Source organism: Varanus komodoensis, unplaced genomic scaffold (assembly GCF_004798865.1).
Source record: "Varanus komodoensis strain SLA01 unplaced genomic scaffold, ASM479886v1 scaffold11, whole genome shotgun sequence".
NCBI classification, from domain to species: Eukaryota; Metazoa; Chordata; class Lepidosauria; order Squamata; family Varanidae; genus Varanus; species Varanus komodoensis.
The window spans coordinates 3,934,113-3,952,915 of NW_025335317.1; the positions used below are offsets into that span (position 1 = coordinate 3,934,113).

At 43.1% G+C, this 18,803-nt stretch overlaps 1 protein-coding gene across 11 annotated transcripts in view; it reads right to left on the bottom strand.

Annotated features, from left to right (window-relative positions):
• Window positions 1-18,803, bottom strand: part of KCNMA1 (potassium calcium-activated channel subfamily M alpha 1) — a 500,168-nt gene that overhangs the window by 125,071 nt on the left and 356,294 nt on the right. For all 11 annotated transcript variants that reach the window (XM_044420272.1, XM_044420268.1, XM_044420271.1 and 8 more), the window contains exons 16-17: window positions 13,484-13,552; window positions 1,260-1,346 (exon numbers count right to left, since the gene is read on the bottom strand). In XM_044420272.1, the coding sequence (XP_044276207.1) occupies window positions 1,260-1,346; window positions 13,484-13,552 (156 nt within the window). The remainder of the gene's footprint in view (window positions 1-1,259; window positions 1,347-13,483; window positions 13,553-18,803) is intronic.

Genomic DNA, 18,803 nt, shown 5'->3' on the forward strand with positions numbered 1-18,803 from the left:
CGAATGGATACTGGTATGGTCCCCAAAAGGCTTGTCTCATGCCAGATATGCAGAAATAGGTTTCAATGTAAGTATATTCAAAATGGCGCAGAGAGCTACCCCAAATCCTGATATGCTCTGAAGCAGCTGTGAGTAGCATTGAAAAAAATGTTGTTTTCCACAGCTCACCAGAAACATCTGGTGAATGTGACGTGGCAATGAAAAAGAGGAACTGATATTGGGAATGAAGAAATTGATGGAAAATATGAGTGATGGGTATCATAATGTCTTTGTCTAAATAAAAGACACAGTTACAGAGTTGTGACTGCAGAGGTTTGATCATCCAAACTCTAAATGCACATAACTGTCTAGCAACAGCTAAAGAAAAGAACCTCAAAGGTGAAGGGGGTTGGAGCACCACCCCATGAGAACTTCAAAGTTTTGTTTAGAAAGATCAGTCTGGTTTGTGCTGGTCAAGGCGGGCAAGTGACAGTAGCAAATCCAGTTATAAATGGTGCAAAGAGAGTTTATGGGATTTTTAATCACCTTTTTTTGTAACCTACACAGGTAAGTTTCAACACAGACAAAAGGAGGTGCTACTGTCAGGATACAATACCTAATGAACATGTGGGGTTTATTACAGTAGCATTCAGACTAGGCAGCTTTCTAAATGGGTTAAGGACATTAAATGGGATAAACCGAGCAAGGATTACTAGCACCGACAGATAACTCAAACCTCTGTGTTCAGACACTGTCTGTCTTGTTGCAGGCTACAGCTGGACCAACCCTTGGAAAAGAGGCAGCTGACTTCATGGCCTGCTTGTAGATCTTGGGGCAGGACATGGCTACTGCTGGAAACAGAATCCTGGGTGAAATGGGCCTTTGCCTTGATCTTGCAAGACTTTTAGGTTTTGTGTGTGCCCCCCTCAAGGCTTGGCCCCATTCCTTGCTACAAAAAGGATTGCAATCAAATGAGATTCATCAGAAAGCACTTCAGGGCAGCCAGCATCCTGACTAAGGGGGCAGGTTCAAAAGCCAAGGGGGCAGGTTCAAAACTGCACTTTGCAAAGTTGCTAGTTATGCTGTTTGAATAATCCAAGGCTGCTACAGCTCGCACCACATCAAACTAAAATAAAGTGAAATGAACTAAGCAGAAGATAAGGCTTTTCTAGAGAGCAAACGACAATGTGAGAAAGCATTACAACATGAAAGAGTGTGAGGCCACTGGGCAGCCTCCAAATACACTAAGTAAATAAAATTAATAAAATTAAATAAATTACCTTTTAACTTCTTTGGCATCACTTGCAATGAAGAATCCTAAGGTACCCTCTTGAATCTTCACATGGTTTCCAGGATTGATTAATATACTATCCGTTGAAATGAAATGAAACAAGAAACAAATACCAAGAAAACAATGCTATGAGTCCGTGCTGCATTTCAGTTGCAAAATCAAATCATTTTTTCTCTCTGTTCTGCTATAGGGTGCCCATTATTTAGGAAAATCCAAAAGGAAATTTGGAAGCTCATTTAACTGCGAATGTGTCAAATCTGGCCAGACCTTCAATGCAGAGAATATTAGATATGTTTAGACATTGCAGAAGCAATGGCAAAAAGCACTCCACCAACCCCAGTCACAAAATGGGAGAACATCTTCAATGCCTTCAGAAATGCCTTGATTTCTTTGATCCGTATTAAAAGTGGGCAGAATCACCATGATTAATGTAAAGGGAAATTATTCCCAAGGAAAAGAGTTTCTTGGGAAAGGCTCTCTTCTCCGGCATTTTACCCCATCATGTCAATTTTTGTTGAGAGAGGATCTTATTAATGGGCCCCCTATCTCTGCAAATCACATTATTTACAATACAGTACACATATATGCTCCCAAGGGGAATGGTACAAGACAACCAGTTGCTATTACTAAAGAAAACATAAAATGAGTATCGTGGTTAATAATCCCTCCCTCCCACACCCCCTTTTCAGCATCTTGCCAATAGATAAAAATAAGTGACTCATCCTTCCAGGAAAAGAAATCAGCTAGATTTGAAGAATGGGATTAAAACTAATCATGTAGTGTGAGCTGGACCTGTGAGCAGGGCGCTCAGCGACCAGCATCTACTGCCTGGGACTTCAGTCCATCCTTAGAGCAGATCTTAAGAATACCAGCTCAGGAGTGTGGGACTCCATGCTGGAGCAGCCCGAGGCTTGGGCTATGTAGGGTGACTGGACCTAGTCATTTGCCCAGCGGCTAACTCATCATGGCGTGTGGGAATATAAGCATTCAATAACACCGTTGTGTGTCTCTTCCTGGCAATTTTTAAAATTCTAGCTCAATTTTGACTCTTAATTAGACATCTGGGGAAGGAAGAAAGTCCTCCAACTGGAGTAGATGAATACACAGAACCAGTTCTGTTGAATACACATATAATTATCCTAAAATGCCTCTTGATAAAAAGGTTATCTGTATTCCTTATGTGGAATATTATGTGGCTTGTTATGCTAACATGCATAGGATGAGTCTGGGGAGAAGGGTGTTAGCATGTTAGCAATGATAAAGACTGGGTTCTACAATTCCAACATGACAGGCGGAAGGATACTGGGAGTTGTATGGCTTTTTTCTCTCGGTTGAAAGATGCTTAGCATTGCACCCTTCTCTAATGTTGCATGCGAAATTCCTGATAAGCACAGACATGTCCTGAACTCCCACTCTGATGCTGCCTCAACTGCAAACAGGAGCCCAGAGTTCAAAGAAGTCTTGGGATTTATTAAGGGAATACTTCTGCATGCCATTTTCCTTCAATGACTTGCTTCCCTCTTTTAGGGAGCTGTGTGAAACTGAGCACACACTCTCCTATCAACTCCAATCGTCCAATAAGGAATGGATCATGTACACTGTGTTGAACCATACTGGTTTTTGTGGCGCAATCTCCAGAATTTTCAAAATCGTTTTGATATAGTTTATCAGAAAAATGTTGTTCTGTTGCTTGATCTTTGCTAAGTGAGAGGAGAGTTAACATCCATGCAATACTTGCAGGGCACAAAGAGTGTCAGCAACTGAATTGATTTGGACTTAGCAGAAAACATGTTTTCCAGGGATGAAACAGTGAAAGCACATACGTATGAACAAATGGCACAGACAGTGCAAGTGACACACGGTAGATCTTCCTGGCATTATCCTTTCTGAGTAATGCATGTCTGAGTCCTTATTCTTCTTTTGTAAATTTACTGATTTTTTTTTTCATTTGAAATACAGGCATGGGATTTAGTAGCACATCATGTGGGGAGAAAATTCTGGTTAAGCACTGGCATAACCAGGAGGAGAAAAATATCATTGACAAGGGAGGGAAGTGCAGCCAGCGTTTCCTTCCTCTTGCACAACTCAGGAGATGCAATCGGGACTGATGGAGCTCGACAGCATTGCCTCGGTGACTTGACACTCTTATCACTAACTTTGCAATGATTGGTCAACATCCCGGAACAGGAAGAGGGATGGAGTCAGAGTCACCATGAAGTTCACGTAAAGCAAACTTCACATGTGGAGATTCTTCCTTATGCAAAGTATTTTTTCAGGGAGCAAAGAAGTTTATATAAGACTAATGAAGGTTCTCTGGTGGGTTTTCCATATTGCTGCTTGTAACCATGCAGAAAAGATGAGTGCAGGTTAAGTATCATCTGCCCCTATTCAAAATGGTGGAATCCTTGTATTTTCAGTGGGAAAAATTAACAGAACTCAGAAGAAGAGCTGCCACCTTTGCCAATCCCCTGGAGAATTTTGGAGGTCTTTGCTCAGGAACTTCTAAGGGGCAAAACTAAAAATCAATGACTAGCCCATTGTCTCACGGAGGGGCACTGTTTGCGCATCTCTTGGGTAAAATACTGCCTTTGCACTTTTCCTGAGGGAAAGGGAAAAGAGCTGGAATAGCAAAGCTTTCTCTATGCCCAACTAAGTTAAGCTTTGATATACCCTAAATTAACAGAGTTTGGACTACACTTGAATAAGCATTCATAACAGATTATTATGAATGCTTAACGATGACAACAAAAACTGGAAAAGATGAGGCATCTACGCTGAATTCGATATGGAGGTCTCTTATATGTAGAACTGACGTTTAGTGTTACAATTTTGAAAGCAGAGCCACTTGCAGAGTATGGGATTGAAGACAAGGTGGCTATCAGTCTCTGATTAGCATCACCATACACTGACAGGTCATGTGCCACCCCTAACATAGCAAGTCAGGCGATGCTGAATGGACAATAAAGCCCTCCAAGCACTTCTGCTACCACCCTCACCTTTGCTCGAACCATTCTGAGTTGTGCTTGTAGAGATGGCTTCCATTTTGCAAAATCCGGAAAACTCGAGACCTGCAGACAGACCTGGCCACATTCATTCACGTCCTAAGAACATCCAGGCCACAATGACCTTTTCTGAAAAGTGTCCAGGCATGTCAGCTGGTCCAGAATGCAGTCAGCAATGGTTCTGACCACAGCAAAGCACACCGAGAACATTGTTTTGGGGCTACACCATCAGGACTGGGTCCCCATTTTTCAGAGCCTAATTGCTGGTCTTACTGTTTGATGCCTAAATGGCTTCTGCCCAGTCCCCACCTATGTTCGGCGCTTAGGTCAACATCAGATCTTCCCTGCAGCCTCCCATCATCTCAGTGACAAGTAGGGAGGCCAGAGAAGGCATTTCTCAGCATCTGATGAAGTAGCCTCTAGTCCACAAAAGGAAAGTTGATAGTCTTTAAGCCATCACTGGATGCTTTTTCGGCTTGCTTTTTCTGCCACAATTGCCAAACATCATCTTGAACGAGGTCTATTTGTCCATTTAGTGCTGGCTTTCCACCAGAATGTAAAGATGTATCTCTTCCATAGAGCCTTTAGCATGAGACCTGGAGAATAATGTATCTGGCTGATTTTATCAGCTCTCCTGTTGTTTAAAATCACCTCTCAACATTTTTTGGTTTCTTATAATACTTTGGCAGCCTTTGAAAGACAGAAAATAGGAACTAAATATTTTTAAATATAAACACACTATAAATAAACCTTTGTTTAGTTTGCTTTATAGTGTATAATTTTATGGAGTTTAAAATAGATGCTTTGTTTGTTCTTAATGGTGCGTAACTCTGGGATCTTGCAGATGAAGGCTGGCTTAGAAATTTTAAAAATAAAGTGGACTTCAGTGGGGCTAAACTCCATTGGCCATCTGTAGTCCAGAGCATTTTGCCATATGAACCAGCCATGTTTAGTATGACCTCACCACATCCCTGTGCAGGAATGCAGCCAGTTCGTGTGAGGCCTAAAATGATACAGGCACACAAACGCAGAAATTCTGCCCCAACATCTCCCCTCATCCCTTACTGGATGGGAAGGTCTGAACAGGCTTCTCTCTGTGCCGAAGTGCCTTTGAGTAGAATGCTCCACCGGAAAGTCGTCCTCGCTTGTGCCCCCACATTCACGCCCTCTTTGGCTCTCATGTCATTCATGTCTTAAGGTCTGTACAGAAGTACTATGAACTGAAAATGCTGGTTTATGACCAGGCATGCGCCTGATAGCAAAGTGTAGTCCATGCAGCTCTGTGATAAGTGCTTTTGCATGATTCTCTTGTTTTAAAATGAGTTACTGCAGGTATATGTTCGGGTATAGAATGCACTGTGTGAAGGAACATTCAGATAGCTTAGGCTTTATGGTGCAGGTTAGCCAGTTCCTTAAGCGATCCCTGTAATCTACTGTTGTTGATTAAATTATAACAGATTCTACAATGCGCTCCATATTTTGATCCTCTTGCCTTCCTCTTGTTTCTAAAAGGAATAGTGGTGATCACTTTATTTTCTAGTTAGGAAGAGAGGAATAATATTAGAAGAGATTGCGGGGCTAAATTTTATTAAACCTGGCAGATTTCTACACCATTTTTTCTCCTAACCAGAGGTGCTACTTTCAAATCACCATGCTGAAATCCACTTGGAAATGGGATCGAAAATACATATAGATATATGGATCCAAAGCAAATTGGAAACTTAGGGCATGGTGACCAGAGAACTGACCCTGTGCCGAATTCTTCTTAAAGGCTAAAGCAATAGGGCACTCACCACCGAATAACTGAAATAGGGCATGTATCAGGTGTTAGAAAACTGTTATATCTGCAGGAAAAACTGGGTCTAAACGCATTCCTGTGGATTATTAGGGGCAACTCCCTTTTAGCCCAATGGGACTTACTTCTAAGTACACGCATCTTGACTGGCAGCATTACATAGCAGTCCTACGCATGCATACTTGGAAGTAAAACCTCCCAGAGTACAATGGACCCACTCCCACAGAAGGAAGGCTTTTTGGGTGTACCACAGACGACATACTAGAATTTGCAGTCTTTGGCACTGCTGTGATGTCAGAAGATAGATCAAAATTTAGGCAAAGTGTAAAAATGGGCACACCTGCTCCTACTTTATAGCAACCATCCAACTATGAATTGTAGATTCAGCTTCTCACAAAAGGTAGCACCATCCATATCTATCCGGTTTTTAACAGCAGGGAAACTATGGACGTGTGGAGCTGTTCACTGCCTAGACAGGAGATTCCCAGGAATTTCATGTAAGCTACTCTAAGGTTTTAAAAGGAAAACAGGTGCCTATGTACTATTTTAAAAATTAGCATAACCGTGCCATTGGGTGAGCCCAAATGCGTATGTTGCATTTCTGGGGATATAACGAATCCCAAGGTACCCAGAGTACCTAAGCACTCATATTATGAGCTCATGTACAAGACAAATATCAAACTTTTGATGGGATGAGTGACCAAAAACACCCCCTACAAGTCATGTCCATGATATTGTCGATGTGCTGTACCATTCCCCATGCAACTCAGATCACAACAAAATATACTCTTAACCATCATATTGTAATAGCGGTATTAAACGGAATAAGACATAGGGATTCCTGCTCAGCACGGGCTTCCTTTTAAAAGAGGAGTTGGTCCATGGGCCGTGCATGTTGGTCCATTATCACGCCCCTTCTAATGTGGCAAACAGCTCCTTAAAATGAGCCTTGGTCATTAGAGCAATTGTAGTGCCTTTGTTTTGACCCATATGGACTTTTGCAGAGCTCTGGGGAGGCAAGCCCACACATCTCTTGTGGGAACAGTCTGTCTCCCAGCTACTACGGCTTTTTTCTGGGCTTCTCTGACTGATGTTAATACAGATTTCACATCTTTACATACACAGAAAAAAATCCACTGTAGACACCAAGGAGAATGCAGACCACAACGCAGTTCCATAAAGCTACAGGATACGGAAGCTCTGTTACCACCAAAGCAGACAACCGCAAGAGTTGCTCCCAGGACCCGTAACACCAATGTCAGCAGCACACACATTGCATCATTGGTTCATGGGCTGTGCCCAAACTTGTTTCCACAGTGTTGGATATTCTCAAGCATCCGAACAGTCTTTTACTTGTGGTTTGCTTAGATTCGCATTGCGACCTAACGTGAAGGAATAACATAAGGCGGCGTAAAGCCGTTTTATTCCGGGAGCAAGTCGGTGCTTATTACAAACCACACACATTCCGCACACTGCTAAGCATGCCTTTACCACAAGGCTGAAATTACTGGGAAACAAGAAGCCAAAGAAGAGGTGCCAAAACTGCAGAACCTTGAAGATAACCAAGTGTTGCAGTAACTTCTCTGCAGTTGGATCATATGAATAATGCCAAACTGACAGGAAGCCCACCTCTCTGTCTTTGCATATCTACTCCAAATCCACAGGATATAGGAACTAAAAAGAAAGAATGTTACACTCAACACAGAATGATCAGACAGAAACAGAAGCAGGACGGGGCAGGGAGAAATTGAGGTTGGGGCACACAGTTCAAGAGGAAATGAAAAAATGTTAAGTATGAAAAGGTCCCTGTGTGACCCCCACAAGGTCCACAGTAACAAAATAACAGGGAAATAAAAGGGATTTGGTAGTTCATGCCTTACTTATTTCAAATCCACAACAGCAGGATGGGGTGTAAGCTGGAGATGGGGCACTGAAAATCAGACATGAAAATAATATGCAAAACATGCCGGCACGAGATGAGGGGAAGCAGCCTGCCCATTTGCAATTTCCTGTCCATGCCCTCCTATGTTGGAATGCACATGAATGCGTAAAGCAAACCGCTAGACTAGGTGCACTGGGAAAAGTATACAGGAGCCTGTGGGCTGTTCTCCATTTCCATTAACCCGATCCATTGTTCTGTTCAGAATGTAAAACAAAACAAAACAAGGCACTCGTACTCATTTAATGAAAGGTGAAGCTAAGGCGCGCGAAGCGACGTGTGCCACATCCAAGCGGAAGGAGGGCTCCAAGGACATCTCAGCGCAGGTGTAAATACAAAGACAATGGGGCACAAAGGGGAGCAGACGGGGGCAGACACAGTTGCAACGTAAGGAAAATACATCAACACAGGAAAAAGGAGTACTGGACAGGAGAGACAGTTCTTCTGCTCTAATAAACATGTGCTCCTACGGTATCGTAAGATAAAGGCCTTGCATCCAATTTCATTTATGTGCATGTATATACATAAAATATATATTCCTGCAAAGAAGTTAGTGCGCAAATCACAAGATACAACAAAGAAACCAACTGTTGCTATAGAGTTCTCTCTCCTCTTTGAAAGTGTGTGGGGGGTCATATATCTATATATCTATGGCTCTATATTCATATATAGATATATGTATCAAGAGAAAGATAGACAAGGATGTTATCTTCCTGTATTCTTGGCAAGGGATTAGTCCTGAAGTTAGGATGAGTGAAGGTAGGGTTGAGGTTGGAAGGAAAGGTAACGAAGAGGGCATACCGCTTTCGGCTTCTGCAAACGACAAGAAAAAAATTGCAAATCAAACACTTTGATAAGAAATCAGCTGACACTAAAACAAAGGCAAAAAAACCCTTTTATTTCAAGTCCTCCAAATGCTGCAACATTTTTTAAAAAGGTTTTTCTGCTGAGAATGAGGACAAATAAATGGAGAGACAGGGAGAAAGTTCAACAGAGGAATAAACATAGGGTACGTGAGAGAAGAACGTTGGTTGTCTTTCCATTTTTACTCTTGCTGGCAAAACAAAAGAATGGTTCTCTGTCAAACTTGTATTTGAGGGAAAAGATGTGAGTTTTATCAGTGACTTTGTATCCTACTGATGGAGTAACTAGTTTTTTTACGCACTGTCTTTCTGGAGTGCTCCTGGATGGGATTTTTCAGGTATGCTTTTGACTAAAAATGATATCCTCCTTTGGGATTCAGGACATCAGGAAGCAAACTGAATCCATCCCCTTGACAAGCTCAGCAAGCTCGGTCTGGTTGACGCAAATTGCAAAATGCCGTGGCACACACTGGGGGGAAGTGTCTCAGAAGCCCCCGTTCCAAAGAAACACCAGCTTGTCCCAAAACACATGCTCTTGACATCGAGTTCTATTTCTTTCTCATCCGTTTCTAAGCCAGTGTCCTGACAATCGCTTGCGAAAGACCTGAAGATGGCATGGCAGCACCATCACTGTACATGGCACACATATTTGTTCTCCCTACTCTGTTTCGGAAAGCTCGCTGCCTCTATGACCAGGGACCTCTGTGAGACAGGAATTCAAGCCCATGCCATTATACTGACCAGCTTACTGGGAAAATCTTGTTCATATGTCCAGGTCTAGTTCTAAATAGCACAGGTGGGCATTTCTGGACAGTATGGCAGCAAACCAGCAATTCAGCTGATGCTGTTGGCAGGAGTTAGCGTATGCCTCCCTGAAAGCCACTGGAGATCTGGTTTGATTGTCCACGGACTCCAAGTAGAAGTTCTCCCTGACATTTTCCAGGCTGCAAGCTAGAATGGGAGAAGGGTGGAAGCACCTGCCGAGGACTTGGGGCCTTGGGACACCTCAGCTTTGCTCGGCAGACTCTGAATGGGGTGGTCACCCCGTGTTCAGTGCCCCTCCAGTAGGAAATTTCAAGTGATCTATTTTCCACGTCATCATACGAGGAAGGATTTGTATCAGCTCCCCTTGAAACTCTAAGCTCCCATTAACTTGAAAGGAAGATAAATTGCCCACTGCACTATGGAAGGGAGAAGGGAGGTGGAGTGCTACATCCCATAAGCATGTTAGGAAATGGCAATAAAAGAAATTATTGCAAAGAATCAGAGCAGGAATTCTTGGAGAGAAGAGCAAATGAATAGCATGTAAGTAATTGCTCCTAAAGCTGCTTTTGCATTGCCCATTCTCATAATAAGCAACATTGATCATAATCAAATATCAGCTTTACACTGATGGATGAACCATGAAGCTGCCCAATGGCGTCATTTATTTTGGCTGCACTCCTGAACTGAAAACACTCCCAAGTGTGTGGCTTTTTGAAAATGGAATGCCTTTGAAAGAAATAGATGTTAGTATTCGACAACACAAAACAAACAGCTGGGATCACATACACCCTCTTTACATATCACTTGTCACAGGAGATATGTAGGACCAAGCGTGCACGGCTGTGCTCCAAACCCCAGCATTACAAAGAGCTCTGAATCTGTGTTTTCATAAAGCACTTTTGTCACTGTGGAGAAAACGAATGGGGTCCAACCATTTTGGGGAGGAATCTTGGAGGAACTGTGGCAGGCTGAGGAATGAATGGCTGGCCTAGGGACCACCCGAGGCAGGTGCTGGAGCACCTTGAGCACCACCTGAGGGTCACTACGGAAGGTGCGTCCACAGGTGAGGCTGTGGGGAGGCCAATATACATGGCAGTGATGAGAAGGAGGGGTTCTCACAGTGGCCACTCCCTGGCGGTGGACAGGACTGCGGAGGGAGGTTGACTCCCTCCCTCCCTCCCTGCCATCCCTGTGCTAGCAGGTCAAGACCTCTTCATTGGGCTGGATTCTATTTTACTCTGTGGTTGTTTGTTGCTTTTTAACCATGCTTTAATGTACTTGCGTATTATTGATTTATTGAGCTGTCTTAGTGCTTGTGAGTCATCTTGAGTGGCATTTTTGGCTGAAAGGTGATCTAAAATCAAATAAATACATATCTCTCAAGGGATAATGCATCTTTGTGGGGAAAGCTCAGTTCAAATGGCAAGACGCCCTGCCTGGATCTAATCAGGACGTCTCTTTTTCTCCTCATCCTTGCTTTTACGAATGCTGAAAATTGCCTCCTGTTCGCATCAATGTTCAGGACAGTTTCAGTACAATTCCTCAGGTGCCATTTTCTTTTGTCAGTGTTGCCCTCATCCTCATTTGCTAACCTTGCTGTTGAAAACTATTGGCTGCGGCAAACCATGTGATTTGATTAAGTCCATTAAAGTGCTATGTCACGAGGACATTGCAGACTTTTGTATGCAAAACAGCATGCGTCGCCCACTTTGGGTGAGGGTCTTCCAAAAGCACTATCTGATTATCTTGAAAATGACCTGAATTTTCCTGGGCAGTTTTACCAAAACTTTCGCCAATACCAGAATCCTCTTCTTAGTTCCCCATTCTTCTGTTCCCCTATGAGGGTGGGTAAAATATACTGGGGGGGACCAGATCAGGTGTTCAGACACACAATCTTGACGGTTGACCTGTGAGGGCAGCTTTTAGATCCCCTGCCCCATTTTCCCTCTGTAGTTTCTGTTTCCATCCTACACAGTTAAAAAAAAAAACTTTCAGTATTTTCTAGGAGAGTTGGCAAAAAATGCCCTAGAGGTGAAAAGGGGAGGGGGAGTACCTATAATCTATAGGGAGCAACTTTTGACACCCTTTCCAATTTCTCTTCACTCAAAAAATTGACTGACAGGATGGTGGCTCGGAATGCCAACATCCCCATTTAATGTTCCTCGGGCTATGTAAGCCATGGATTGGCAAGTGAAGCCAGAAATCCCTCTCCTGCTTGGATTTCAACCAGTGGGAGAAGAATTTGAGCATCCTAAAAGCTTGTCCCTCCTCTGAGCAAGGCTTCGGCAGTACTCCAGTGTTCATTTCTGAGTCTTGCCCCACCATAGGATACCCCAGTAAGAGGCAACATGGGCAAATAAAGCCAAGGACTGCAAAGATGAAGACAGAGAAAATGGTGCTGAGCTAAGAGAAGGGGGCACCAAACAATATTGCAGTGTAAATGCTTGCCGGAGTCGTCCCCCTCCTCCTTGAATATGCTGTATAATTTCAATGCTTGCTGCTGTGAAACGCATTGTTAATTTCACAGCAGGAATCAAACTTATACAAAGTTTGGCCTGGAGCTACACATAATGTTTATAAGAGATTCTGTGCACTGATGCACATGCTTGTAGGGTCTGCAAAGCCTGGTCTGGTCCATTGTCTTTTCCAATATTGATAAAGCAGCACGAAAAAGCAAGGTTGAGGGGAACAAAGGGCGTGGCTGCATCAAGGGGGTGCTATTTTTGCCGTGCTTTATCAATGCATTGCCAATCGGGTGGGAAGGGAGACATCAGTGCAATCTGCGCTGCCGCAAGCTGCACGGGCCGATTCCAGAATTAATTTCAGAAATTCACCTAATTAAACCAGACTTGGGAAGTGGAGGGATGCAGGGTAGAGCAACCTCATGAGCAACAGAGGAGTGGAACTGGGAAAACACTGCTCTCCCTAAGCAGGCAAGAGTTTGGACAAAGGGCCTGCTAGACTTGCAAGCATGGCTGTCACAAGAGACAGGTGAAGGTTTATTCAAAGGTTTATTATCTTTGAACCTTTATGATATATTAAGTATTACTATATCATATGGGGATGTAATAGTAGATGAGTGTGCACCGGGGTTGCCTTTTCCCCTAGTGGGGTTTCCTGATCAAATCTCCACCTGTCTAGTTTACCAGTCACAAAAGAAATCATGTGTGGACCAGCCACTTTCTTCCTCACCCCAGAGGTGGCACACAAGCTGGGGAGAAGCAATTTTGATTGGGGAAATGGGATTAGGGGGAGGGTGAAATACCTTCACCTCCCCCCATGCCTTATTCCAATCCAGATGCTTGGAAAGGTAAACTGCACGTCAGTTAAAACAATCCGGTGAGGAGCTACTCCGTAAGGGCAGCAGTTAGTTCAGTACTAGCACAGGTTGCTTGCATTCCCTTGCTCATTCCTCCTTTCAGAATTTGCTTCTTTTTCCTTCTGACCAGGCCAAGAGACTCAGACTCCTTTCCTGGCCTTCCCAAGGCTCTCACTCGCCTGCCTGCGATGCTCGTCCCTTTTGTTGAAATTTGCATTCAGATTCCTCATTGAGGTGCATATGGGGAGGGAAGGGCTGAAGTCCCCCCAAATACTCCACACCTTAAAAGCAGCAGAAATTAGAACATGCTTGCTTTTGACCCACTTTATGAGAATCTGGTTCAGAGGCGGGATGATGCAGCCATTTGGTTGGGTTATGTGAGCTGGTGGAGTGATGACATGATAATTAGGATATAAAACGTTCTCATGGGTATAAACACCCATTCAGAAAAAGGAAAGAAAGAAAGAAATCAAAGCAGGCCAAATTATCAACGGTGCATTAGTGAACGTGTTTTGGAGACAATGACATACCTGCTTTCCCGTTTCTCCGACTTATATTCTATGGCTATCATTAAGAGCTTTAGCTTCGCAAAGACCAGTCTGCCAGAAGGAAAAAGAAAGCATGTCACTGCATCATGCATAGAACTAAACACAATTACAGATAAACACCTTCTCACAAAAAGTATGATCCAGACACAATTCAGCTGGAGCAACACCGATGATGTTGTCAATCCTACCATAAAACTATGCCATGTCAAAGAATAGTTCTTAACAAAATTCTCACAGTACAGTCCTATATACATTGCAACCCCCAAAATAAGTCCAAATGTATTCACTTAAACTTACTCCAAAGACATATGCATAAGATCATAGCCTTAAGCTGCTCATACTTGGCTTCAGTTCCAGGATGGATAGAGAACTGTTCCCCTGGCCATGTATTTGTTCTTTTCAAAAAAGAAGCTATCTTTTCAGGTGCACAGCATCTTTCCCTAGGTAAACATCGATTGGCTGCCGTTCCTTTTTTTAAGCCAGCCATTTCTCTTACTTGAAGGACTACTACAAGCAGGAAGGGAGTGACAAGATGACTTTCTGAACGGCCAGCCAATCATCACCCTGCGCTTCTGGTTGGGGAAATGGGTGTCTCTGTGACCATCAGAAAGGACAGTAAATCTGTACTTTGCAGAGCCATTTTAACTTGAAATTGGAAGGATCCATTGTTCCTGAGCAAAACTCAGTGCGGGAGTTTGAGCATCTATCAAATGTGGGTAAGTATTGGTGGATCGTCTAGGTTTACCAGTTGCAGACAGAGCCTGGACTATGAAACATTTTCCTCTCTAGCCTCCTGCTTTTGTGTCTTCACAGAGCTTTGAAAACCCACCCTGAACAGAGACTGAAATGCTCGAGAAATATGGGTGCAAGCTGCAGACTCTGACATGAAAAACGTTTCTTTCAAAAGAAAATACAGTGGTAATTTTACGTCCAAGGACTAATTTTCATACACATTGTTCTGCCATAATGCATGTGTATTTATTGCTCCCATAATAAAGACATATAAAACATTTTATATGAAGGAATTATCGCATGACTGACTTCTTTACAACCCCCTGTATTATGGATTCTACTTATTTATTTATCGGGGTCTATCAAGGAGCCTGTTGTGATACACATGCTGATAGGTTGTATGTCCTGAACATCAGATGCAAGTCCAAGAAAGAATGATTTAACAAGATTGGGCATGGGGGGCAGTTAATACTTCTTAAAATTCAACAGCAGTAAGCATCCATTTTATGAATAAGATGTCCATCTTAAGTTAAGATTGTACGAATCTGACTTCTCCATTTTGCAGTTCCCGCGGGAAAGGAAAGGATCTCTCAAAAAGGATTCCAAGCACCTTGTCAATTTACAATGCTCAGGATCCTTGAGCAAAGTGGGAACAGATGTCGCACTGCAAAATCCACACTCGTTTGTAGTGCACGCAGAGTCTAAAGAAAGGTGAGGTAAGACTGACCCGAACAGCATCGCTCAAACAAACAGCTTGGATTGCTTTCCCAGACAGAACACCACATTATGGATCACAAAAAATGAAAATGACATTCTAGGAAGCCTTAATCTCTTTCCGCTTTTGTTTAACTACCAACACTATTTATTAATGGCAACACTTTGAACACAGATGTTCATGAACAAAGGCTCCAAAGAAGCCAGGACCAACTGTCTACCTACCCAGAGGGAAATAAATTCTTTTTCTAATTAAAACTGGTATTTTTGAGGAGCTGAGCTCATCACTTGCATAAATTAGATGTGAAACCTTCTATATGGCTGGTTCACTAGAATATCCAGAGAAGTATTGTTTCCTATCAGTGCGGATCCTACAGATTCAAACTTGACTGGATGTATTTTGGAAACATAACGAATAAAGGCTGGTCAGCACTTTGCATTCAGCACTTAACCCCCAACAAAAGCAAATGGTTAGGAAGTAATTATCAAAAGGCAATGACACACAGAACCAATCCATTCCTGCCTTCCTAGAGTCATTAAATCTAAACTGCAAAATGGCGTACTTAAAAAGGGGGGGGTAAGTCCCCATAGTCTGTGCCCTAAAACCCTCATTAACTGGACACCACATAAAGATTCCACAAATGATGGGAGGAACCCCACAGTTGAAGAAATACAATTGTTTCACGTTTTCTCCCTACAGAAGATTACATTTGTAACACATGGATATTATCTTCATTAAGTAAGCATGCCTTGTTTGTTTCCTTCATTGCTGGGATTAGCAGTATTAAAGTCTTTCAGACTCTGGAGGAGAATGCTAGAAGAAGCGACTACAGACTGAAATTGCAACCTGTAGATTAGAGCAAAGATGGAGTGGAGGCATGGGCTAAAACTCTGGTCCCTGTGACTTTTCCTTCAGGCCCTGCCCATTTTTCCATCAAGGAATGCTTGCCCACACTTTCTCATTCATACGGAAATGAAAAGCATGTTTCCCACTTGTAAGATCTACCTCAGAGTGATGCTACATCATTTTTTTTTAAATTTATTTGCCAACATCTACCTCAGGGTTCCATCAGAAAGGTCTTGGCCATTTGATAAGCTGTCCTGGGCATCACCGCAGAGCAGCCTGCCATGGGAGGTGGGAAGACAGACAAGTGACCTGCACAAGCGACTGAGTACAAGGCAGAGATGGGGTTTCACCACCAGCAAAAACCCATTTCACATCAGGCACAGCTGTAACCCTCACTGTTGCAAAATGAGGGAAGAACAGGGCAGGATTTCCTGCTGCTTACTTGCCATCCCTTTAAACATTATGTTCCCATCCCTGGAAATTGCATGATTGTGTTCATACTTTTTAAAAAATGGTTTGCCTTTTGCAAGGGCACAGGAGTACAACTTTAATATATGTGTAGAATTCCTGGGTCAATTTCATTGCACGTTTCAGCAGTCCATGGGAAAGCTGAGTAGGTAACGTTCAAGGAGATGGGTGAAGTGAGGCTGCGTATAGGCTAATTCGCACACAGTTGATGAAGATGGCAAGGAAAGTAACACCCAGGGAGAGAAAGGACTGACCTGAACAATGGGAAAGTTCTGAAAATGGGGAAAACAGCAGGAGGAGGAGCACCAAAGGCATGGGATGCAAGCTGGGTGGGTAGGAAGAAAAAGTGGGAAGTCAACCATGGCAAGCTGGGATGGGCCTGATCTAACATCGACTGCAGTGTCGCTTAGTAACCGGTTTACCAAACCATGAGCGTTTGTTTTCAGCACAGCTTCTCCTGAAGTGTGAAAGGCCTCTAAGTGTGGCTACCTTTGAAGACTGCGAGAAACTTTAACTGAAAATACATTCCTGCAAATTTGTTTCTGAACACAACTTTGCAGGCAACGTAGGGATGGGTGCATCCCTTTCTGGTCACCCTTCAAGTGATCTTTCTCCACACATGCAGGAAGACTCTCAGGGAGACCTTCCAGCAAGCCCCACATTCCTGTGGTTGGGCTTACATAGATGAGGAGCCAACTTCTGTATGGATGAGGAACAGCAGAAAGTCCTCTTTCTGCAATTCCTTTTCTAAGGAAGCTCACTAATTTAGTGCTGTTCGCATCTTCAAGAAAGTAGTTAAACATCCTAATCCCAGCAGGCATGCTCTGTGTGTGAAGCTAAATGAGAATGACCTTTATTTATTGGTCCGCTCTGTATAATCTCTTATGCCTACTTTCTTTTTCTGCACAGAGACGATTTGCAGAACTAAAAATTAGCCCTGGTTGTACCAAATTTCCATAGTCCTTGAAAGTCCTCAAAGTCTTTACATGGAGAAACACACTTTCTTTTGTTGCTGCATATTCACTTTAGACAGCATTTGGTCTAACCCTAAAACATGATAAGCTATTTGCAGTTCGAAATGGCTCCAATTCTGTGTATTTTTTCAAAACTGTGTTACTAGACAGGACAAACCCATTCTTTTTCCTTTCCAAGGATGTAACACAAGCACATTTTGAAGTCTTCTCTGCCGTCATGGAAAGGTTTAGAAATTCTTCACCGTATTGACTAAAATATGCATGCTTTCGGCCCCATGTTGCAAACAGCACATTCTAATCGCCTCTGAGCTCTAATTAACCTGAGTGAAGGAGTCACATTCTAATTAAAATGTTGGATAAGTTTGAGTTATTGTATCTTTTTAATTTCAATCAGGAAACAGATAATTAAACTTCAAGATAATCAAATACTTCAAGAGTATGCCAATGTTTTGGGGTGGCTCCTAGAACTCATTAAAGGAACCTTCTTTATTGATTATTTTTACCTCAGCATGTGAGACAATTGATAACCCTGGGCTGCAGACGGGCATACCAGAACATGTCTTCAGGAACCATATGGAAACACAGCTGTCTCAAAAATGGAAAAGGCTTGGAGCTTCAGCTCCCAGTGGGCCTGATTCAGCGAAGTCTTGCTCAATGGGGCACAATTAGCAACCATACAAAATGTTGCACGGATCATTTGAGATTTTTTGCTTGGCAAATGACATTCTCAGCTAAGATTCATACGAAGCCATAAGGTATGCGAACACTGGCAATTTGTAAACTATGGCAAACCCTTTTGATGCCGAGGACTTAATCTGCAGTTCTGCTCAGCCTTAATCTCAGTTCTATTCACCGGCACAGTTGAATTCCAACCTCTGCAAGATTAGAAAAGTCACTTCTGAATATATTATTCCTCAGATCTTCCTGCATCCATATAGATGAAAGGGTTAAAGTTTTGAAAGGCAGGCAGTTACCTGGAAATCCTCTGGGCAAGGCTTCTCCTGGAGTTCCTAATTCTACCATCTACTAATTTGGGCAAGTTGTTGTTGTTAGTAGCAAAGTCGTGTCCGACCCATCGTGACCCCATGGACAACATTCCTCCAGGCCTTCCTGTTCTCCACCATCCCCCAGAGTCCACTCAAGCTCACACCAACTGCTTCAGTGACTCCATCCAGCCACCTCATCCTCTGCTGTCCCCTTCTTCTTTTGCCATCTATTGTTCCCAGCATCAGGGTCTTCTCCAGTGTGTCCTTCCTTCTCATTAGATGGCCAAAGTATTTCAGTTCCATCTTCAGGATCTGGCCTTCTAAAGAGCAGTCAGGGTTGATCTCCTCTAGCACTGACCAGTTTGATCGCCTTGCTGTCCAAGGGACTCGCAGGAGTCTCCTCTAGCACCACAATTCAAAGGCCTCAATCCTTCGGCGCTCAGCCTTCCTTACGGTCCAGCTTTTACAGCCATACATTGCAACTGGGAAAACCATAGCCTTGACTACACACACTTTTGTCGGCAGGGTGATGTCTCTGCTTTTTAGTATGCTGTCTAGATTTGCCATAGCTTTCCTCCCCA